Here is a 24,071-nt window from a genome sequence, read left to right as displayed (position 1 = left end):
GCTTCTGTCATTTATAGGTTCATGACTTTTGTCACTTAAGATGCCTTGAAGTATTTAGAAGTTACTGTAACAGAAAGGATGACTGTCTTATAGCTTTATATAAATTTGCACAGTGTAATTGCCAAAGACTGGATATTAACTTTATGTCATTGTACTGTATTGTATTTCCTTGTTATGATTTTATATTATTTATATTTTTTTAGTATTAGCATGTTCTTTTTTAGAAAACAAATTTTGTATTCAAAAAATAACAAAGGCTATGCCTGTGCAGAACTTGCACACAGATATTCTTCAGAATTCACAAAGAGATTGCTTGCCTGTAGAAAATGTGTTCCAAAGAATGTGTATGCCCAGGAAATAACAGCATGTAGCAGTAACATTTTTCTCTGGAATTCCAAACAATATGAATTAGCCTGGCTAAATTGCTTGTCTAGGGGAGAATTACCTATTCATGTAGGATGTGGGGAGGTTTTTGGCAGTTTTCTTATAAAAAGTAATTGTCATAGCTTTCAGTTAAGTAGTATTGTTTTAATATGTTTGTCTTAGGAAAATATGAAAGTGATACCCTTATTAAAGTTGGTTACTAATTTTATATAAAGTATATCTGAAACCTTCCACATGTTGGTTTTGTTTCCTGTACTTATTTACACACGTATGAAGTATTGCTTTGTTGTTAAACAACTGGCCATCAGGTTGCCAGGGACTGAGATTTTCTTTTTGCTATTATTATGTTCAAGTTTAGGCTGAATAAACGTAAACTTGAGAAATGTCTTCCTTTAATCTAAGAATTCTGGCCACAAGGTGGAAGAGCAGATAGAATGTTACATGTGTTTATGTTGGCTGGGCCTTATGAAGATCACTTTGAAGCACTTAAGAGAACTCGCTGAAGCAACCTCAGAACCGGTGATGTTAGAGTAATCTGCGTGTAGGGACAGATAAGGCTTCAGAAAACTGGAAATGGATAACCGTGCTACCTCCTTTCTTGAAAAGGTAGAGGAGTATCATCCATGGAGTTTTAGAGTAGCCCAGCGATAACAGAGAGAGAACAAAACAAATAATCAAGTCTGGTTTTAAGCACCCAAGCAATGGACACCACCTTTTTTGAATAATACCAAATAGGCAATAATACCTGATTGCAGCAGGGGCTATATGAGAAGCTGGCCTTAGCTCCTTGATTCCCTTCCCTGGTCAGCAGTGGCTGTCAGCGGCACCCTTGCCACTGCTGCCTGGCTTGTGCTGCCGGTCAGCCTCTCATTTGTAGATGGGAAGATTTCGCATTGCTACCCCATTTCTTCCCCTTGCAGAGATTAGCATGTGGTTGCTTGTGTTCAGGAGTGCAGAAACAATGATCTCATCAGCAGTGAAGAAAGTAAGCTAACATTTATGCAGTGAACCCTTTCTTGATACTCTGCAGTCTATTTCTTGACCTGAAGGAGAAGGAGTTAAGTAATAATTAGGTGTATCCTTTTAAAATAAATACAAAATCAGTATAATTGTTACCATAGTGACTGTGTTTCTTTTTTGTTTGTTTGGGTTTTTTTCCCTGTGAAAATGGAATATCTAATCTCTGTATTCAACTATTTGTCTTTTTTTTTTTTTAATGAATCAGTAAATGTATGCTGTAACTTATGTATATATTTTTATGCAGTCTGATAATGATAAATTTAGGGAGATGCAAGAGGATGAATCCCACTTACCATCAAAAATAAAGTTCCGTGATTCTGTAAAAAAGCTTAAGCAAAAGTCAACAGTAAGTACCAATTCCTTCTTTTCAATAACTGATATTCATTTCAATTAAACTTTATATGGCTTCATGATTCTGTTTGAAGAAGCAGGCAGAATTCAGTCTTAAGCAGTGGAGAGGGTTTTATTTAATTTAAAAATTCACAAACAGTATATGCCAACAATTGAATTATGAAAAGGGAGCCTTCATCAAATATAAGAATGGCTTTGGGTCATTTGATCTTAAAAAAAAAAAAAATCACGTAAATCCATCTGGACACAATTACCAGAGCTTGGAAGAAAAATGTTTCTTCTGTTTAAATCCTTTTTATTGAATGCCACCAATTGACAGTTAAAGCAATTTACAGGTTAGTATGTTGATATTTATTAGCCACAAAATCCTAGTGTTAATTCTTTTATTAGAGGATTCATCCTAACACTAAAGGGGCATGGGTCCTTCAGAGGCAAAACGCCACTAGAAATTTCTCTTCATATCCTTCACCTGGATATCTGCATTATGGCCAGAATTTAAAGTTTGGCATTTCTCATTCGCAAATTATTTATATTTAAAACAGTAAGTTGGTTAAAATTAAACCAGGTAACTTTTATTAATAAAAAACATTGGAAGAAATATTTAATGAAAAATAGTGTAGCAATAGAGAAGGTTTCATGTATCATGTAAAAATTTCAGTCAGCTTCAGCATTTGAGTGAGTTCTCTTTGAGATAAAATAATTTCCTATGACAAGTGTTTATACATGCTGCTATTGCTATTATTAACAGAAAGTATCTTCACTTGCCCTAAATTTCTTATAAATGTCATAGTAAAGTATCTTTGTCTTCTTTTCTTAGCTCCAGAATGATTTTCCTTCCGCTGAAGAAGCATATAATTTCTTTACGTTCAATTTTGATTCTGAACCAGAGAGTATAAAGGCTGGAGCCAGGAAAAGGAATGAACTAAATGAAGAAGGGGAGGCAGAAGAAGAATGTGTAGAAACCCAAGAGGATGAACAAGAGGAGGATGAAACGGTGTGAGCTATAAAATAAAAGTTCATATTTTTATTCAGACTTCTTGAATTAATTTTAGTCATCTAATACAAAATGGCAACTTTTGTTTCCTCAAAAATTCTGAAAGTATACTTTCTAAAGATCTCCATTTTAAGAAACAGACAAACTAACAGAGACATTTGCACTTAAACTATAGGATGAAGACGTACGCCTAGTTAAAGATGATGATTTATTCATTATAGGGCAGACAGCCGAAGATTTTCTGGTAATGAAACCTGCTGATTGTGAAAGCTACTCTGAGCAACTGAAAAAGGAAAAAGAATTTCTCTTCACTCCCAGCATGCTAGCAGGTATGAAGATTGTGCTCATCCATTTTGTTCCTGGATTTTGCATAGCATGGCACCCTTTGATCTGCTGAAAAATCTTGTATCGGATTGTCTCTGGCAGTAGAGAGAGATTTAATTGCCGTTATCTGGCACTGATCATCCAGTCAAGTCTGAAAAGGTCTGACAAAATGGACTAACTAGGAACATGCACACCTCGGCAGGTCACCAGCTGGTACACTAGCAAGCGAACTCCGGGCATATCAGTTGCTCTGGCGTAATTACCTTAGTGCTGTCTATAGTAAATAAAAGATGGCTGGCCTCTCTTTCACTGGGGTTGAGCTGTTACATTATTTAACATATGCAATAGGTTACTGGGTACACACATTTAGGTACTAAGAGTGGCTCATGCACTGCGCGTTATAACTTACACTATTTCTTCACTTGGCCACATCTGCGATTTTTTCCAAGTGGCAAGTTTGTCAAGAGTCATGTAAGTAACATAAGGATTTTTGTAATTCAAGGGGCCCTTTTCCCAAAATCTGATTTTGTGAATTGGAAAATAGTTAGTCAACATTGATCATGTCTCTGACCTTTTTCCCTTATTCTCATAGAACTGCAAAGTCCAAAAAAATTGCTTTATAATATCACTTGCTATTTAATATTTGAAGTGGAAGAAACAGAAATGAGTCTCTTGGTGGTCTGTACCAGAATGGTGTCAGCACAGCTTGCAATGTGATGTCAAAATATTTGACATTGGGTGCCTCTGGTTTCTCGTGTCTTGTAACTTAATTCTCACTGCTTCCAGTGTGGTCCACTGTTTTTTGATTTAGGGGATAACGTTTATTGTAACCCTCAGTATAATCTCTCCCTGTTTTGAGATTGCTCCTTGAAAAATACTGAGCTCGTACGCACCAGTGAAATAATCCTGCAGGCAGGCTTTAAAGAACTCCACCTGCTGTTATTGGGCAAGCATGACTTTTTATGCATGTTCTGTGTTTTGTACAAGAGTAGCTTAAGCAAACTAGTAATAGTAGTTCAGATTAATCTTAATTAAAGTTTCACTTTATATGGGAAAGGCTTAGAAATGTTTGTCTAGTCAGTTGTTGCTGCTAAAGGGTTTTTACACTGTTATGCAAGCAACCATTAAAACTAAACTCCACTAAGCTATTTGAAGTGTTTTTTGGTGAGGAAATGTTTAATTATCTGTTTAGAAGACTTGTGACGCTTTTATGGTAGATTTAAACTGTGGATTTGTTCTGATTAAGAAAAGGACCTGTTTTGGTTATATATTTATTTCTCTTTTCCTAGTTAGGAAAATATTTCTGACAGCATGCTTAATATGCAGTGCCATTCGTTTTTAAGAATGGTATAGGCTCTTAGAGTATTAATAAACTAGAACTACAATTACAAGATATTTTACATGCTTTTCTATTTAATTTTTCATCAGTGCCTGCTTCTGAGAAGATGCCTGGAAACATGCAGCCTAGGTACCTTGAGGATGAGGGTCTTTACACAGGAGAAAGGCCCTTTGTATCACAGTCTAATCAAAATATTTTAGAAAACAGAATACTCAGACAGGAGGAAGTAAGTCACCACTACCTTTGTAGCTGTCTTTTTAAAATGCTTTATTTATCAGTATTATATTTTGTTATAGTTAGGTAGGTAGATGGCCGCGGTAATATAGGGCTTTCATCTTTAAAATGTTTAGCAGTATCAGATGTCTGGAAATGTGGATTTTTGTAGGATTGTGTTTTAGCGTATCCCAATAGTCAGAGCACCAGACTGGGTCTTAGAAAACTGGTATCTTTTCCTGGCTCTGTCTATAGCCTGCTGGGGGACAAATCACTTTGCTTGTCTGTGCCAGAGTTTAGTTGCCCTTACAATAGGGGTAATTATAATTTACTTTTTTTTATAAAATGCTGTGAGACCTAGTGGTATGTGTAAAGACTTATGCAAGAGCTGGGCACTGTTGTTATTATTTATTAGAAGAACATAACAAAAGGAAGCAATATGGAATGGCTGTTTTATGTGTCCACTGAAGATAATATAAAGTAACAGACTTGTAGAAAAATACTGATCAGACTGCAAGGGTAATTAAATATTGGTATAGATTATCTGAAGAGGTTTTAGAATCCTTTTCAAATTTTTAAGAATGGCATATGGAAACACCCAGGAAGGTGGCTTGGCTATATTTTATCCTGCTATATTATCCTCCTGTAGACAGTAAGGTGTGTATAGTTTAGAATAGATTTAAGCTGCTATACAGCAGTTGCCCTTTGTATTTTATTATGATTCTGTGAATTCTTTGTGGGCTTGCAGAGGTACTTTTGTGGATCAGATTGGGAATATTTGGATCTAAAATTTTTAACTGGCCAGCACCAGCCCAGTTAGTTTTCTGGTTTGCTTCACCGTGTTACCGTATCAATGTTTGGTTCTAGGGTCAGCTTAAACCGGGCATGGGAATAAGAGGACAGGCCAGCATCTTTCGGCAGCTGCAGTGGTTTAAGCTGTTTTTGAATCGGAGAGCAGAGGGATGAATTAGGAGAATGTTTAACATATGAAGCCATGAATAGCAATTGGTGTGCAAGATACTTACCTCATCTGCTTTCATAGATGCTGTTTAATTAGTTCAGGTTGTGGACTACAAGAGTTGAGAGATGCTTTGATAAATGATCTCTCTGAGCTGCCATTTAGCTCTTTAATTCTTTGCTTTATGATTTTTATAATCCAGTTTGAAGATGTGGGTGGCAGTCTTGTGTAAAACATTACAATTCTTTCAATTTTAGTGATTTAAGAAAACATAACATGAAATGTTAAGTGATGTGTTGATTTTTTTCTTTTTTTTTCCTTTCAAATCTGTAACACTCAATGTTGAAGGAAAAAATTCAGTATAGTTAAAGTCTGAGCAAGTTCTTGGTCTTTTAATTTTAAAACTTTTTTATAGTAGATTTGAAGATTTCATTTTGGTGTCTTAGGAAAGTTTTTGTTAATTCAGTCACAAACAATGCGTAGTCACCTTTTCTTCTATAATTGCTTTTCATAAGAACTATAATTTTGGAAGTTATTTCTATATAAAGTAAGAAACAATATAAAATTATGTTTTTATTTGTAGGGGAAAGAGTGGTTTGGTGACGATGGCAAAATCTTAGCATTGCCTAATCCAGTTAAACAGTCTTATACTAGGCCTCCAATATTCTCATTGGAAGAAGGCATTGCACCAGAACTTGAAACGGTGTATAGAAAGGTAGGCATATTTCATATATGTGGTTCCTGATACCAAATATCCCAGTTCTTCTGTACCAGAAACCCTGATGAGCTGAAGGGTTTTGTGCTAAGAACCATGAGTACTGACTTTTTGGGGTTCCACAACTGGTCTTTAAATGTGCTCTACTTTTTCAGGTACGTTCCACCTGTATTTTTCTGTAAAAATAAGGCATTCAAAAGGATGAAGAATTTAGTTGGTAGTACTGGTTAAAATAGTAAAGTGACAGTCCATGACAAACTGCTTCAAGTCTGTGAGTCACTAAGGTCTCTGTGAGGCACCCTGGCATGGTCTCATGCCAAAGTAGGGTGGTTCCTGTATTAGTGTATATAAAGCTCCTCGTGGTAGAAACTGGTAAACAGACTTGGTGATTAGGACGGAGGTGCTCTCTGCAGCTTGAGAGAGAAATAATTGAAGGGCATGTGTGTGATGGTTATTTTACAGTGATGAAACTCCTCCAAAATAAGTCTTTACATGCAGTTCACTCCTGTAGAAAGCAAATCACTTTGAGTTATGTTGCATCAGTTCAGATCTTTTTTTGTTTTTCCCTCAACCACAGCATACCTACCCTGGCAAACAGCAGCTGCACTGTGCAGTCAGTACAAATCAAAATAAGTTTCAATTAAAACCATTCAGCAAGCTTTAAGCAAGCTTTAATTGTTCTGCCTGTTAGCACTCTATTACACCCTTGGAAAAAACGATGACTTTTTAGACTTAAAAGTAGATTGCTCTTTTGGGACACACAAGTGTTTCTGTCTGCTGCTGTTGATGCAGATTTGAATGTTGCCCTTTAATTGATACTGGTTACAAATACGTAATTCTCAGGGTGCATCCAGTACTACAGATCTATGCAGGGTGCTTCTGCATGCAGGAAAAGAGGTTGCTGCTTAGATCTTTAGTAAAGATAGGCCAAGAGAGCTTATGTTTCAAGAACACCATGTTTACATGAATAGTGACATGTAAATACCCAAATCACTGTTGAAAGTAAGACATTAAGCTTAGGGGTCCTTTACAGGCAGAAAAATAGTTACAGCATAAGGAATTCAAAGTGTCATTCACAAGGTCATATTAAACATTTTGATGAGAAACTGAATGTGGAAGGATCAGGTGGACTTAAGTGTTTTTCGTGGCCATTTATACCAGTGATGTACAAGAGCTATGCAACAGCTGAATTCCCCTCTCAATCCCCTGTTTTCCAGTTCTTACGAAGGGACTGCAACGAACACTACATAACTAACAACTTCATCATTTATGGTACCACAATATCTCTGATGGATATCTTCTGAAGAATTTTAAGAGGGGAGCAGCAGTAGTCAGGCAGGAAGCACTGCTAATTCCCTTCCCATTTCAGTAACCTGAGGATATAAGCTATGATTGCCTTTCGGTTGCAGCGGGTTGAAGCAGACTCTTTAAGTTTTGTTGCTGAAAGCCTTCATTGGGCTTTGTTGGGTGTGAATTTCCCTGGCGTTAGAATGGGGAAGCAAATAACATTTCCTCTTCTGCACAATCTAAGTGGTCTACAAGGAAAGCTGCTCTCTGAGAGCTGGACTGTTTATCTTAAGAGCTCAGTTCTAAGAGGAAATAAAGTAATAGTAAACGAACAGGTAAAAAGAGAATTAGCAGGCGATTCTTTTTCCAGTTCAGTGGCATTGTCTTCATTGCTCAGGAAAACCTGCAGTACTGGCAGATGACTTCTTATTTCAGCCTCATATGGGCTATCAAAATTCAGTTGTGTAGAATACCCATGGTGGTTTTATGCCACCCACTTGTCAATAAAGCAAAGAGGTTACCTCAGAAGCCTTTACAGTTTAAGACTTAGTAGTTAGATGTAGGCAGTGCAGGGCTTGTAAATCCATTTTATTCTTTTTTATTCTTTTTTTCTTTCAGGCAATAAAAACGACAGCTGCTAATCAGTATCTTGTTGGACCTGGAGATTCTCAGGGGCCGTTTCAATTGGATATTGATATTTCTGGACTGATATTTACCCATCATCCCTGTTTTAGCCGTGAGCATGTGTTAGCAGCTAAATTGGCTCAGTTATATGATCAGTATTTAGCAAGAAAACAGAAGAATCTTACCAAACTTCTCACAGACAAGGTATTTCTGTTCCATTGTCATAGCTTATTGAAATAATGATGTGACAGTTTGAGGTAAAAGCTGAATTTGTTTCTTCAGAGTAGAGTGGTGAAATTCGAGTTGTATGTAATGAACGGTGTTTTGTCAGAAGGTAAGAATATAAGTATTTCACCTAGGTTGCTGTGTGTTTAGTGCGGAACTGTGTTTTTAAGATTATGAATTTCTTTGATCTTCTGTTTAAAATGAACTCTATGTAGGTTCTGAGGTAAAGGGAATATAATTGTTAGAATACAATAACGTTTACATAGTATTCCTTAGAGTGTCCAAAATGTTTTTCAGTGAATGACAGATAAGACTTTACAGGATTGTGTATAGCAGCTCTGTCAGGTAGACAGCAAAAGACAGTATTCAAGGATGGAGGGAAGTTAGTGAAGTTTAGTTTCAGTTGTTAATTAAAAGTAAAAGGAAGCAGTTTAACTTCACCAAATTCTACACAAGTTGATGACCCGTTTCCACGTATATGTCTGTGACAGATGCTGTGTTTTAAATGCATACTGTTGTCACATTTACTATGTCAGTCTTGTGACGTGGCAAAACCCTAGGCCGAACATAGACTCTTCTGTTCCTGGCTCCGTTACTGACTTGCTGGCTGACCTCGGCTGGGCTGCTTACCCACTGCGTACCGTCCTCCTCCGTTTGTACAATGGAAGTAATGGTAGTGGTCTTCTCTGGTATAAATTTGTACATGAACATTAGGCATTGTTAGTACAATTCTAATGTCATCAGGGTGCACAAGAATATTTTTAAAGCATTTTAAAATGCTTTTGAACTCTGAAAGGATAACAATTCTTTAGAAATGTGAGGTAAATATTGTGATATGACATAGCTCTGTGTAGTAGGGCTGGTCTGTTAAAAATTAGTTTGATTATTACGTACATATAAATTCAGATTTCCATAAATGAAAGGTGATGATGATTCTCTACCTTAAAGGGCTATTATGAGGGAAAAATAATCATTGTATGCAAGGTCATTTTTATATTACTGTAATGAGGGTCAGTAGGTGCTGTACAAATACTTTGAATTTTGGTATAAAGCATTAGGTTATGGTTCTAATGCTGGACAAATATTTCATACAGTGTCTCAAAATAATTCTTTGGTATACTTTAGTCTGTCATTACTTTTGAAGGATTGGCTTTAATTTTCCATGAAACAGTGAAATAGGACATTTGGGTTCTCCATGCCTGCATTACAGGAACCTATGTGTGGAAGGGATTTCCTGAGTGTTTTCACAATACTTTACCAGTATTGTACGGAACTGCATAATATATTTTTCATAAACAGATTGTAATAATTGGGTATTTTAGCCACCATTCTGCTACTGACAGGCAGTTTTAAAACCTGTCTCCTCTAACAGTCATTATTTAATGGCCAGATTGTTGCAGCCAAATTATTCTTAAGCCTAAATAACTCTTCCTCCTTTTTCCCCTCCCTCCCCGCCATGTCCCAGTGGGCTTCCAATCCACTTCTGACGTTTGCTTTTTGTATCTTAAAATAGATCACCTTTCAGTCCTCATTTTGGCTGGCTAAAGAAACTGCACTTTCTGTCTCCTTCTATAAAACATGCTCTCTGTGCCCCAAATGATGCTAGCAGCTTTCCATGTGTTCAGTTACTCTCTTTCAAAATTTCTTTCAACATCTTTTTTTTTTTTTTTCATATGAGCGAGTTTCATTTTGTGGTTGCCCATGTATGTTTTCAGCTGTATGCTTCCTGCTCTGCAGTTACATTGTCTCTCCAGTTTGATAGATTTGTTTAAAAAATCTTTGTCCCTTGATTTGTAATTTCATTGCTTCTACTTTGGATGTTAGTTGCTTTCATCTCCTGCAGTGCCATTAGCCATTCTGGTTTCACGTTCAGTATTATCCTTAAGGAGATCTACAGCAACATAGTAACTAAAATTTTAGTTCCTATCCTACTGCTGTTTTCTTATTTTTCTCTATTCTCGTAGCTAGTCCTTTACATTCTCTTGTCTTCACAGCCATGTATATTTTTGCATTCTCTCAAACTAGGTGTCCATCTTCCATGTAATCATTTGAGGCCTATGTTCAAATCCTAGTTGAAGGGGTGGCCTCTTCTCTCGACAGTATAGCTTCAAAAGTGCATTTGAACTGTACCATTGTTCTCAGTTCTGTCTTGTCCTTAGACCTTCTCTTCTTCCGGTTGTTACATGCAATATGTTACGCTTATACGCTTTGTTGCAAGGTGCCCAGCTTCTGTAAGGCACTCATCAAATCCACAATCAGCTCATTTTTGTTTATTGATTTTCTAGGGTTAGCTTTAGTGCCTCTTCCTATTGCCAAAAAAACCTTTTATAGAAGGTGGTTTTTTTTGGCAGACTCACTTTTTTTTTTTCCCCCTACCCCTTTGATTGGTGAGCTTTCTGAATAATCCCTAGATCAGTCTTGTCCCCTTGTTTAGATCTGTCACAGTGATCAAAGTCAGTAAATCTCCATCGTACATCCAGGGATCCGAATTAGAATTTCATCTTGAAGAGTCAGCACCTTACAGACATAGCAAAACCCTGTAAATACGGAATCAAGACAATTCAGAGTTTCCTTTTATGTAGTAACTACCACTTTAATGTCAGGGTGCATTACACTGTATGCCTCACAAATGTCAAACCGTGTCTTAATTGTTTGTTTGTTTGTTTGTTTGTTTAAGCTGCATGCTTTGAGGAATGCTGTGCAATGTAGTATAGACAGTGGTGGTGCTGGTGTTCCTAGTCCTGTGGCACAACAGAGCATACCTGAATACAAAATTGAGATCAGGTAGGTATGGATTCATTAAATCATTGCTTTTTAAAACGGTATTCCTTTTTTCCTTTCCATGCTGGTAAAGAATGTTTCATGTCAGACTTTTAAATTTTGCTGTAAATAGCTCTAGCAGAATTTTGAGGTCTTAAGAGTTCTTACTGGTAAATTGAGTAAAAAAATATTATGAAGAAAATATAGCTTAGGCTGAAATCTTGATTCAAAAGTGGTCTAATTTGATTACATTTTATTAATTACTTAGTAACTATTTACTGGTGTGTTTTGCACAATTAAAATTTAATTAAAATAAGGTTTCAATAGACATCAGCTGAATGAGTGAAGCTCTCACAACAATGCAAGTGACATAGTTTTCTGAACAGACAAAAGCCCTAGTTTTTTCCATCTTCTTCCTCATTACACAAGTGTTCTTGATTCACTTCCCATTCTTTGGTATTTTGGCCATGTTTTTGCCAATAGGTTAATATACCTAAAATGGTAGAATTTTGTTTTACAAGATCAAAGTTATTGTTCTTGGACAGCAAGTGGGTAGTAAAAATATATTACAGGTTTTGGCTTGGTAGTGAAAGTTAGTATTATTTTTGGCAGATGGACAGGTGTGAGCTGTAAGTGTAAGCAGTATGATAAAAATTAAGTTATTTTGGAGATCTGTGCTGAACAGACTTTTAACTAGTAGATACTTAATAAAAATCTGAAAGTTTTTCACAATCTGAAAGTAGGCAATAATGTATTAACTTATATAAACAGAAGTTTAGACTGATGTAAGGGGTCACATGATAATATGATATTTTAAAATTTTTTTTTTTTTTTGTATAATAATTCTACTTTCAGCCTTGAAATCTACATCTGCTTACATGTACACATCCACTCATTACTCTTACTTTGGGAGTTGCTTCAGATTTTCATCCTTCAAGTATGCTGTCTTCTAATACATTGGTATCTGTGCAAGCCTATAATGTATTGTTTTATACTGAAGGACAAAGTTTTCCTTCCATTGAAAAAGAAGTAATTTTTATTAATATTTTCTTAACATGTCTCCTAGAGGACCAGGAGCAGGAGGTGTGCAGTTGTTATACAGTACCTTAGACACAGAACCTCTCACCAGGGAAAGCATGAGAATAGTAACGAGAGTGTTCACTGTGAGAAGGACATTCTTGGATTTTGGCACCAACCCTGAGGCTTGCTTGATGGTTAATTGTAATTAGATAGAATATTCCTTCTGGGTATCTTATGTGTTTTTCTAGGTCTTGAGTGCTTTAGTTTAGTGTCACACTATTATGAATCAGGAGAAACTCAGCTGAAATCAGTGACATCAGTGTTGCGTAAGTAATGTGAGATGAGTTTGGCTGGGATTATTCTAGGGTTTTTCATATCTGTAATTCTTCTGGCTACAGCTCTGTTGTTGGAAGCTGTTACACAAATGAGGCTCAGATGGGCTCAGGAATTTTTACTGTCATGGTATTTAATACTAACTTGGACAACATATGTTGGTAAAAACATCTGACCTGCCTTGTCTCTCTTTTAACATTGCATTTCCCTGATGGTCAGTGTAGTACACTCATGAGAAATTACAGATGTGTAGCATGGAAAATACTCTAATTGTTTCCTCCACCCTCCGATAACATAGCTGGTGTGTACTCTTTGCTGTCTGAAGATCAGAGCTTCCATCGGTTTGAGGAAGAAATGTCATCTGAATGCAGAAAACTTTTTTCAAATTAGCAGTTTTAGCCCTACTGTCCTCATTTGCTGAGGAGGAAGCCAACGTGTGCTGCGGATTGCAGGTTTCAGGCTCTTCTGGCTGATGTATTTTAGCAGAGGTGATTCTATACTGAAAGGTCCTGCTTCCAAATCGAATACATTAGATAAGTGTAATCACTGACCTGTATGTTCCTCATATCTTTAAGCTTCATCTTCTAGCTTCATCTGGTAGACAAAGAAAAAAAGGTTGTTAAGCTGCATGGATAAGTAATATTCTAACTGGTAGCCGATGAAGTGGAGAAGTTACTCGTATTGCTTTCTGGAAAGTCTGTATTTCATCTTTGTTTATTGTTGTTAGTAAATTTGCTTATGCTTTTAAATAATGTATGATGTATTTCTTCTCTCAGCTCTGACTCGGCCTCCCTGTCTTCTATATTTTCTGAATATTACGAGTAGTAACGTGTTAGTCTACATATTCTATTTTTTTTTCCTTTTCTTTTTTTTTTTTTTAAATCACATTATTTTTACTAGACCTGTTTAGCTACCAGGACAGTACTGGAAACAATCTGTGCTTGTGCTGCATAGACATTTACCTCGGAAATCGGAAGTGAGTGTTGGTCATTAAAAGTGCTAATGAGTAGTTCTTTTACAAACAGATTAGAGGGTGGAAATGTGAAATATCAATTCTGAGGCTAAAAAAAAGCCCTGTTAATTTTGTTTATGTTAAGAATCTTGTATGGCTGTCAAAGGACTTACATTACTTCATACCTTACTACATTACTTCATTGCCACAAGTTCTTTTTACTGGAGCTAGAAGCATGTTAAGTTTAAAACTTATTTTGTAATGTATGATTGTAATAAGCATTACTTCATAGCAGCAGTGTAGGTTTCCTGGGATGTTGTTTACATGAATTGACTTTAAAATGTTTTTAATGATGTACAGCTGCAATAAGCATTTCAGAAAACTTTGAGATCTCTAGAGAATGAACTGTAATTGAAGTCAGATTGTCCAAAATGCAAGAGACTAGAGTACAGAAGGAAATCAAATCCTCCCATCTTCAAGTCTGGGTTTTATGCTCCTTGGATTTAAACCACTACAGCCATCAATCAAATTGAAACCCACATCACTTGGCTTTTAGTATTGCAAGTTTTCACTCTGTTGTTCCACTGAGTTATACAATTCTGACTGATTTTGTGCATATGTATATATATTTCTAGGCAAACCAGAAGACTTCGTGATGCTGAACAAGAAAAAGACAGAATGTTGCTTAAGACCATTATAAAAGTTTGGAAACAAATTAAATCCCTCCGTGACTTTCAGAAGTTTACTAACACACCCATGAAACTTTATTTGAGGAAGTATGTTTTGGTAACACTTTTTGTACTTCATTTGCCATCAGTGGAGTTTTAATAAGATTAGTCAATTTGGGAACTCAAAATTGCGATATGAAGGCTTCAAAAGTAAGAATTTTGAGTAGTGTCTGGCACTGGTTGAGCCTGCCACTATTCTTTTTGAGTTTGGGGAGGAAGGAAGGTTAAAATAACAAGCAACAGAAAGGAATTTCTAAAGGCTAATGAGCAAAGAAAAAGTAATTATATTCATTCTGAATGGTAACTGTCTGCTATCAACTCTTAGACTATCTATGCTAGTATTTTTAAATGGAACACACTTTTGATGTAATGAAATTAATTCTTGGAGAAGTAGACTTAATTTGTAGCCTTTATGTTAATTTATGCAATGTGTTGATAACTATTGTTTTGAAGGGAAGAGGTTGACCAGAAATCAGATGAAAAAGCATATGAAGCAGAAATTCAGGCTGAGATAAATGAATTGCTAGAAGAATGTATGGAAGAATATGAAAAGAAAATGGAGGAGTATAAAACTGAGCTACAAGAGTGGAAATCCTGGAAGAAGACACAGGTTTGTTTAAATCATTCAGTTTCACAAAAAATAAAATTAGTGCTAAATGTGTTCAAAATTTGTCCTTCTAATAGAGAAAAAAAATCTATTTCAGAATAGTTATGAATAAATTTTGTAATGTATTTGGATACATTCTGTCTACTTACAATTTGTTAGTAAATTAATTGTTAATTAAAAAACTAAAATGTGCTAGTTTTTGTGGAGCATTGTCTTCCTGCTATTGATTTTCATCACTTCTGCAGTGCTTTTTTAAAATGTGATGGTTTTGCAGCATTCCCATTAAATTCATGTCCTTCTTGCAAAGAAAAAACGCTGATGAATTTTGTGCGTGTGTGAGTGGTGAAGCAAAATAATTATGGGTGTTTCTAATGAATAAGCAGTTGATGTAATTCCGTGTAAATTTATGTTAGAGGAATGTCCCAGAAATGAAAAATTTAATTAATGTTCTAGCCTTTTACCTCTGAAAAGCTTTATTGCTAATAATCTGTACTGTAATTAACGTCTTGGTTGTGCTTCAAAGGGATATTGACAAATACAGGAGCTAGAACAACACACTGCAACAGGGTGATCTTTGAAATAGCCTGTGGCAGTACCAGCAAAATCAGACTTGCTTTCATAGTTATGTGGCAATATACTGGATACCCCAGGGTAATGGCAGTTATACTTGAATATAATTACTGCCCAGTTTGAACGCTGGGGGGTTTTGGATACCAAAGCAAAATAAAGTTTAAGGAAATGCTTCAAATACAGTTTTCAAGAATCTAGTGCATCTGCTGATACTTTTATGGAAAGTTTTTTCATGAAAGGCACTTAAGATGTTTGAGGGGAAGCTGATCTGTTGGTATTGGAAATTCCTGTTATCACACCACTAGTGGGCACATGACTTATTAGTATCATGTCAATTCACTTGTAGAATAAGATGAATAAATGTAAACCTTAAAATGAAGGTCGTCTTGAGCATTGATCCTAATGGGAACTGTTCATCTACCTCTAGCCAGTTATGCCTTCACAAATACCATCGTGGTATTGGTTCCAGCCAAAGCTGCTCTCAGCATCTTTTTAATGTGTTAGTCACAAACTGTCTTGAGACTGAGATGATTGTCGTTCTTTCCCTTTAGAGTGAAATGTCGTACACAGACCTTCCTTTCATGCCCAGAAGTACTTTATTTTATTTTACTCAAAGTACGTGTCAGTCACTGCTGTTGGTGTCTTACTAGCAGAGATCACATGAATCTAAGGAAGACATTTGAGGTAGAAGAGACTAGATCAATTTTAAAAGAAACACAAGAACAAAAAGAGTAACATAAAATTAGACCAAGAAAGAAAGAAAGAATATTTATTAATAAAAATATGTGAACAAGTTGTTTGGCTAAATACTTTAAACTAGTGAGGTGAAACTGTTTGCTTTCCTCACCTCCTCCTCTTTTCCTGTGGTGTCTTAAATCATGAAGTGGCTGGTGCTTCTAAGCAAGCTGTACTTCCAAGTAATCTGTAAGTCTGTGGAAGGAGGAACTTCCTTGCAGTTGTTTAAAGCTGAACATGCACATGTACACTGGAGTTCTGCAGTTCAGGAGATGATGAAAAGCATGTGGTGTTCTGCTTGTTTATTCTTCTCTTTGGCATAGAGGGAGGGAGGGGATCATTCTGCTCGTGCTAAAGATACTGCTAAGCTAAAAAGCTTGTGCTCCAAAGTTTGTGGCATGTGTGCATTCACTTTGTCAATGTGTATGCAGACAATACATCTCAAAGAACTGTGTCTACTGCTTGAGTAACCTTCCTTCAATCCTAGCAGAATGCACATGGTAACTCAGGCTAAATGAGAAGTCAGCTGCTAGCCAGAATGTTCAAGAAACATGTTTATTTTCTAAGTTGGTTGGGAAGGCTAAATAAATGTTTTGTTTGAAGCACATTATGTTTTTGAAGCATATGAATGGAACGCATTGCTGAATTCTGAATCTGAAGTAGTACTGTAGAATGAGAGAAATCTTATTTTTGTGTGTGGTGATTTTAAAATTATACAGTCATTTCTCATACGTGTTTATCACTTGTGAATCAAGAAAACAAGAGAAAAAAACTACTGATTGGAACAAGTTTAGTGAGAACATTATTATTTTATTATGCAGAAGTCCAAGAAGAAAAAGAAGAAAGACATTAATGAAGAAGAATCAGTAGAAGATTGTGATCTTAGTGAGGAACGTGTAAAACCTATCCCACCTAAAATGGCCAACAGGCTGGAAATAGAGCAGCAGGTGAGAGAAAAAGCTGACAATTGCAGAAGGAAACCTGGAGAGCCTGCTCTAATTCCTGAACTGGTCCTGTCAGGAAGCGTAACTCCAACTGAGCTGTGTCCTCGGTAAGATAAATGTTGGCCTGCAAATTACTTTGTTCGTGATTTTCTGCTGTTATTTGTTAATTGACTGTTTGTACAACTTCAGAAGTGTGTGCTCACCATTCTGTTTAGCCTAGTGGTAAGACTTCTGCTTCTGAAGCTGATATAACTTAATTTGTTTTCAAGTCACATGTAACCTTGTATATACTGGGCTTGGAGAACGCGTGTCCACACATTCCCTTTGAACCTTCTGATGTTCCTTGAGCATCTGCAAAGAACAGTGGTGTGTATATATAAAGAAGTTGTTTTCAGCATAGACTCTAGGTCACTTCTGGCAGTACCACTCTCGCTAGCTAGTCCTTTACGCCAGGTCTGTGCTGTAGTCAACAAAGGGAAAATAAAGAAATTGTGTAGTAAACCAGAGGTTTCACTGTGGATAAAATAAATAAATCTACTTGTTTGTGTTACTTTCCACATTTACACATGCAGTTTAACATACATCTAGCAGATTTTAATCATTTAAAAACTGCTTTGTTTCATACTTATTCAGCAAATAGCTCCATCAAGGAATATTGCTTGGCTGTTCTACTCCCAATGACTAGAAGCTTCAAAATCGTAACTCAATTTGATATCATTTGTTGTGCTTTGGAGGAATGGAGTAGAAAGGAATTTTGTTTCCCTAAATAACTCCTTTTATATGGACTTTAGTGGATCTAAAATTTGACCTGTTTGTTTTAAAATCATTTTATATTCATGAGAAGATAAAACAACTGTTAAATAGTAGTTTTAAAGTCATTCCTGTGTAGTGACATTTTTAGAAGAATACCGTCTTTATTTAGGTGACTTCTCTTTCCCCTTAAGGAATCAGATTCTTATTAAAAATAAAAAAAGAATAAAAATGTTATTAAAAATGATACAACAGCTTGTTTGACATATTTACAGAGCAGAAGTTTTGCGACGAGAAGATGTGAAGAAACGCTCAGCATTTATAAAAGTCCTTTTCAACTCCAAAGAAGTATCAAGGACTGTTACCCGACCAATAAGTTCAGATTTCAGAGTTCACTTTGGACAGATTTTCAATTTACAAATATTCAATTGGCCAGAGAGTTTGAAACTACAGGTAGATAATGATTTATCATAGTAACTTTTAAAAAGATAATATGAAATGTAATTACTCCTGTAATGCTTGTATTTTGCTACACTATGGTAGTGTTTTAAAGATGGAAAAAACTGTGAAAGACCCTTTGTACATCATCAATCTTATACCCCTTCCTGGCTTCTCCAGTCACAAACTTTCAACTTTGCTGCTACATTTTTGATGCTTGTGTTTTATATATATATGTATGTTTTATATACGTATGTGTGTCATATATAGCATGGCTATGGGCTGCATGGGGGAAACTAAGTAATTGGGACGTGATTAAATATGTTAGTGGAGCAGCCTCTTAATTTTAGAAAAATTGATTTATGTTGCAGGTAAAATTGCCAAAATGGCCTTCTTAAAACATTATTGTCCACACAGTAGAATCATCATAATGTTTGCTGGAGGGGGATAAGAAAAAAATTCATTGCTAGTTATGTCCATAACTGCACTTGACTTGATCAACAGTGCAGTTAAGTGAAACCACCACCACCCCCTTTCCAAGTATGAAATAATGAATGAGTCACATGAATAATTTTCAGAGCCAATACAATGTATTTTTAGGAGGAACACGGTCAGGATCCTACTTGTCCTGTTAGATGACATTTCCTGTTAGGTAACTTATTACTGGTAGTTCAGGGGAGGGTGTATACCCCTTGCCTGCTCCATTTATGTAATGCACAAATTGAAAGGGAAAGGGAATACCATCTTCTTGGATTAAAAACATCTGAATGGAGAAATCGCTCGCATCACTCTGAGCCTGCAACTGGCCAGGAGAGAGGGAAGCAGCCTGCAGTACTGCCAGAACAGGGACTCTGTGCCTCACCCTGCCTTCTGTGGTAAGGGAGAATTAGTGAGGCAGAATCCTTCTGGCATCTTCACCTGATGCCAGTGACTGTCGCAATCAGTTGAATATTGTACAGTGATGCTCTTTAAAGCCTAGAGTTCATCGTACTATTCTCAGGTGCATTAGAAAGATGAGGAGGATATACTTTTAAGAATAATTCCGACCAAGTTAGCTGCTGGTAGCTCAAATGTCTGCTAATTGGATGTTTTAGAAAGTAAATGAATACAATTGCCTTTAATTATTTCATGCTTAAGTCATAGCAAAACCTTTTCTCCAAGTACCCTACAATATGTTTTCAACTTCTCATGGATACACGTGTAAATTTTTTACTATGTCTGTCACCATGTTTTTTTCTAGATATACGAAACAATGGGTATGAGCAGTACCACCTTGTTGGCTGAAGTGTTCATACCCATCCCTGAGACTACAATTCTGACAGGCAGTGCTCCTATAGAAGAAATAGAGTTCAGCAGCAATCAGCGTGTGATGTTGGACCATGAAGGAGTTGGGAGTGGTAGGGACTCTCAGTCTTTCTCATGCAATGTTTCTCATTTTGCTGAAACCATGTACCAGTTAACAGGCTGGTGTAAGTTTCAGAGTAAATTCAGTTAAGAGCGTTTACAGCTTACAACTGAATCTTATAAAATTGTTATGGTTCTTATTATTGAAGTTTGCTGTGGAATTTTTGTCTCTTAGTAATTTGAAGTTGTATATAATAAAAATGTGTGTGTTTATTATTTGGCTTGTAGTATTAGTGGAGCTCTACTAGCTATAGAAGGTATTTGGGATTTTTTTAGTATTTAAGTAATCAGGCCTCTGACACTGCAGAGCAAGCAGATGGTATTAATCAGTATAGCTCCAGTGATTTTAACGTTTTAAACCAGTGAAGAACTGGTTGTATAAGTGTATATGCAGAGTAATTTCTTGTCTTCCTATTTGCTTTGTTGACATCCTGCAACATATTTTATCCGTGGGACTTTAGAAAGATAAAACAAGGGAGAGAGAGGAAAAGGGAAAACAAGAATAATACATAGGAGCATATGGAACTTTCAAGTTTATATAATAAGTTAGAACAGTATTATGAGATGACTGGTTTGCATAAACTTGCCATATGTGAAATAAAGATCAAGCTAGAGCAGAAGAATAGATAAAAAGCTGTGGGGGAAAGAAATGTGGTAAAAAATCATTACAACAAATGTCTGTGTAAATGTCATTGACCATGATGGCTGTATATACAATTGTGTGTCACAAAGCTTTAGGACTGACTTTTCAGTCATGCATAATTCTTTTCACTCTGAATTTCTGTTTCATTAATAACTGTATGTGGAATCTGAAAAATACCAGAAATATTAAATAGTGTGCATCTGTGAAGGAAAAAAAAGCCTTTGGCATAGCTTTCAAGGCATAGCCTTTCCTTCCAACCCAAATGGAAAGCCTTCCTGTAGGTAGAATGGAATTTTCCACTCCTTTTGTAGAGCAGAGTCCTTCCCCACAACATGCAGCAGAACGAAGTTGTTTCACGTTACCCCATTTATATAAAGGTACAGGTTATTTGACTACTTATTTTCAGGAAGTATTTGTAAGAAGTTTAGACATTGTGTTTGAATGCGTAAATATACTACTTGGGGTTTTTTTTCCCCTTGATAGGTGTGTCCTTTTCATTTGAAGCTGATGGTAGCAACAAAATGACTTTAATGACCTCTGGGAAAGTATCCAATAGTGTCTCTTGGGCAGTTGGAGAAAAAGGAATCCCCTTAATTCCTCCAGTATCTCAGCAAACCACAGGCATTCCAAGGTAATATGATACGAATTTTCAGTGATTCATGGGAAACGGATTATACTAGTATTTTTAAAAAATAGACTTCCATAATCAGGAATTTTCATAATATTTTCCTGAAGTTTAGATATTTTACTTTGCGCTGTAACCCCCTGCAGACATCTTAGGGTACACATTTTTAGTAAATAGAATTTAGTTAGAAATTTTATCTTCTAGTATCTAATTTATAGACAATATTAAAGTTAAATTCAAGCTGATTAATTCACTTTTATGATTTTCTAACAAGGATGTATATATTGGCAAGGAACTTCCCTGTAATCATTTTGCTAAGAACAGAAGCTCCAGCTCTTTCTTATCTGAAGTGCATTTGAGGGGCTATTGGGACACATGCTTTAAATGCCTTTTCTGTAATTAATGATAAAAATTACACTATGAAAGCAGTAGAAGTTAGTATGGGGGCTTGACACTGTTAGTGAATTAATCAGTGAAAAATTCTCATCTGTTGGATCATTCCAAGATAACACTCTCGTGATTTTTCTCCATCAGAAGCCTGTTGACATGCAGAAATGAGTATATTATTCCATTTAAAACAACCTAATTTGCCCTGTGGCTTCAAGTTGGATACTGTAGATTATTTGTCCATTTTGTTTCTTTTATATAATTCCAGTAAAGTCAAGGAGATGATACATAAAGTCTGCTTTTAGAATGTCCTCGGGTAACTTCACTGTAAAGCCTTAAGAGTTTTCCCATACATATTAACACTGAGCAAGCTCTTCCAGCTGATTAGATTCTGTCAGGTTTTTATTTATTTAGAGGCTAGACATTGGCATCCAAATCACTCTGTTACTATTTTTGACCCAAGCTGCAGCCCTCAAAGTAATTTGCTGATCAGCATATGAGTAATCTGCTGACTTTAATGAGACAGCATGAGATTAAAACAAGGATGCTTTCCCAAAGGCTAACTTTAAACTTGGGAGACTAATCACTGTAGTAAATGGAAAAATGGGGAATTTCAGAAGGAAGTCAGCTGCACAACACTCTTCTTTGAATCACCTTCTAGAGATGAACAGCCCTCTGTGACTTTCCATAGTCTGTTGTGAAAGTCGGAAACAAGATTTTCATGCCTAAAGTTAGTTTTTGCTGCCCCTTAGCTTTTTCAGTACAATTGTGATTCAGTGTGCATTTGTTCAAGACTGTTGCTTAAAGATGTAACCTTGAGCTTATGGCTTTATCTGCTGCTCCAGTAACTGCTGGATATTTGGCTAATTCTAACCAAACATGAGAAAGATCCAGAAGTTCTTAAAGCTTTCTTGAAAATATTCAGATAAGTACAGAACAAAGACTCCAATTAGCACCCCTAACACGAGAAGGGACAACATCCACCTTCTGTGGTATTTGGCTCATAACATGCATGTCCTGGTGTATTGGGTTTACGTGGCAAGGTTTTGGTAGTGGTGGGACTTCAGGAGTGGCTTTTGCGACAAGATGCCAGAAGCCTGGCCAGCAAGTCAGTGTACAAATGGCCTCCAGACTACCTACCGTACTTCCTTGCCTCCTGTGAATACAAGAAAGTGAGCAGGATCATCCAAAGGACAAGGAGTGGAGCTGGGACTCATAGTGTCAGGGAGGACCAAAAGCAGGGCTGCACCACACGGGAGAAGGCTGCAAGGTTCTCCTGGCACAGGCAGTGCCCTCAGCAGCCACCTTGCAGTCCTACAGGAGCTGGACATGACGGGCAGAGCAGGGTGCGGGCAGCAGTCCCAGACATGGCGAGGGGATGAATGGGGCCCCAGGGTCTATCCAGAAGCAGCAGGGAAGGGGGCAGAGACCAGGGCTACAGAGCAGGTCTGAGAGCGCCATCCAGGAGACAGGTCAAGGACAGTATTTTAAGACATAGGGCAAGCAAGGACTGTATATCTAAGAAGTTCTTTTCGGTATGGATTGTCAGAACTTTTATGTTAACTTCCATGCTGTGAGGCAATTTATCATCTTACTTCCTAGTAATCAGCAACACAGAATAGTGTAGGCATATCATAAACGTATCAATAAGCACCTTACTACCTTGTATAAAAGTTCCCTTCCACCGGTTCCTTCATATTTCCCCCTTACTTTCCTTTGCAATTCATCATTCCCTCAGTTGCATAGCTACAACTAAGAATTGTGTAGTGGAATTCACTGTTTAGGTTCTGGGGAGTTTTTTTGGGGTTTTTAGGATTGTTTTAAATACTTTTTTTATATTGCGAAATCATGTGTGTTTTAGGTATAAGTTCTGTCAATTCTGTCTTTTTAGCACTTTAAAAAATATTGATGCTATTGCATCCATTGGTACGTCGGGCTTAACTGACATGAAGAAACTAGCTAAGTGGGCAGCAGAAGCAAAACTTGATCCAAATGACCCCAACAATGCAGCTCTAATGCAGCTGATCATGGTAGGTGGCTTTTTCAGAGCTGTAGGGCCAATGGAGCTGTGAAACACCTAGTCACCAGTACCTTCTCAGGCAACCTGCATGCATGCCAGGAATGTAGTAGCATTTGAATTTGTGATGGAGATACTTGTGTCAGTGTTAAGAAGCAAAATGTCTATTGAAAATATGATCTATTAATCCATTTAGGAGTGGGTTAATGATTTATTAATGAGTATGATTTATTAATCCATTCTAGTGGTGAAAAATAGGTATAAGGGAATACACAAACTGATTAATTTATAAATTAAAAAAAAATACAGATTTTGAGTTTGTTGTTTCCTTAAAGTGCAGGGGTATTCCTAGTGTACTTGTATGGTATTAAATAGGAAGTTGCTCATTGGTGGCAACTGCACTGAGAGATCTAGTGTATTTTAGAATTTGGGACTTTTCTGAACATCGAATTAAAGAGCTATTTGCATAGCTGAAGTTGTGCAAATGAATCATCTTTACAGTACAGCTTCCTACGTTATTCTGCTATGTTTTCCTGCTCTTTAATGTTTTGTTTATATTATGACGAAATAGGATTTTATTGTATTCTTAAATGTATAATTTCATATACTTTGCTCAACAAAAACCTACTTTAAAACACTTAGTGTTTCAGTCTCAGTTTGATCCATTTCAATTGCTTTTGGTTAAAAAGAACATCCTTGCAATATGTATGTAAGACTTATAGAA

At 36.5% G+C, this 24,071-nt stretch overlaps 1 protein-coding gene across 3 annotated transcripts in view; it reads left to right on the top strand.

Moving 5' to 3' along the window:
- Positions 1 to 24,071, top strand: part of CC2D2A (coiled-coil and C2 domain containing 2A) — a 69,085-nt gene that overhangs the window by 12,322 nt on the left and 32,692 nt on the right. Inside the window, exons 7-20 of one of the 3 annotated variants that reach the window (XM_082316311.1) lie at positions 1,649 to 1,750; positions 2,573 to 2,749; positions 2,925 to 3,078; positions 4,502 to 4,638; positions 6,167 to 6,298; positions 8,204 to 8,413; positions 11,112 to 11,218; positions 14,135 to 14,275; positions 14,681 to 14,837; positions 16,961 to 17,190; positions 18,109 to 18,286; positions 19,512 to 19,668; positions 20,802 to 20,949; positions 23,222 to 23,360. In XM_082316311.1, coding sequence (XP_082172437.1) covers positions 1,649 to 1,750; positions 2,573 to 2,749; positions 2,925 to 3,078; positions 4,502 to 4,638; positions 6,167 to 6,298; positions 8,204 to 8,413; positions 11,112 to 11,218; positions 14,135 to 14,275; positions 14,681 to 14,837; positions 16,961 to 17,190; positions 18,109 to 18,286; positions 19,512 to 19,668; positions 20,802 to 20,949; positions 23,222 to 23,360 — 2,169 coding nt within the window. Of the gene's footprint in view, positions 1 to 1,648; positions 1,751 to 2,572; positions 2,752 to 2,924; positions 3,079 to 4,501; positions 4,639 to 6,166; positions 6,299 to 8,203; positions 8,414 to 11,111; positions 11,219 to 14,134; positions 14,276 to 14,680; positions 14,838 to 16,960; positions 17,191 to 18,108; positions 18,287 to 19,511; positions 19,669 to 20,801; positions 20,950 to 23,221; positions 23,361 to 24,071 lie in introns of those variants that run through there. The other 2 variants (XM_082316312.1, XM_082316313.1) reach the window with 2 other exon arrangements.

The sequence above is a fragment of the Platalea leucorodia genome, assembly GCF_965183815.1.
Source record: "Platalea leucorodia genome assembly, chromosome: 6".
NCBI lineage: Eukaryota > Metazoa > Chordata > Aves > Pelecaniformes > Threskiornithidae > Platalea > Platalea leucorodia.
This window is presented reverse-complemented; position numbering and strand designations above follow the sequence as displayed.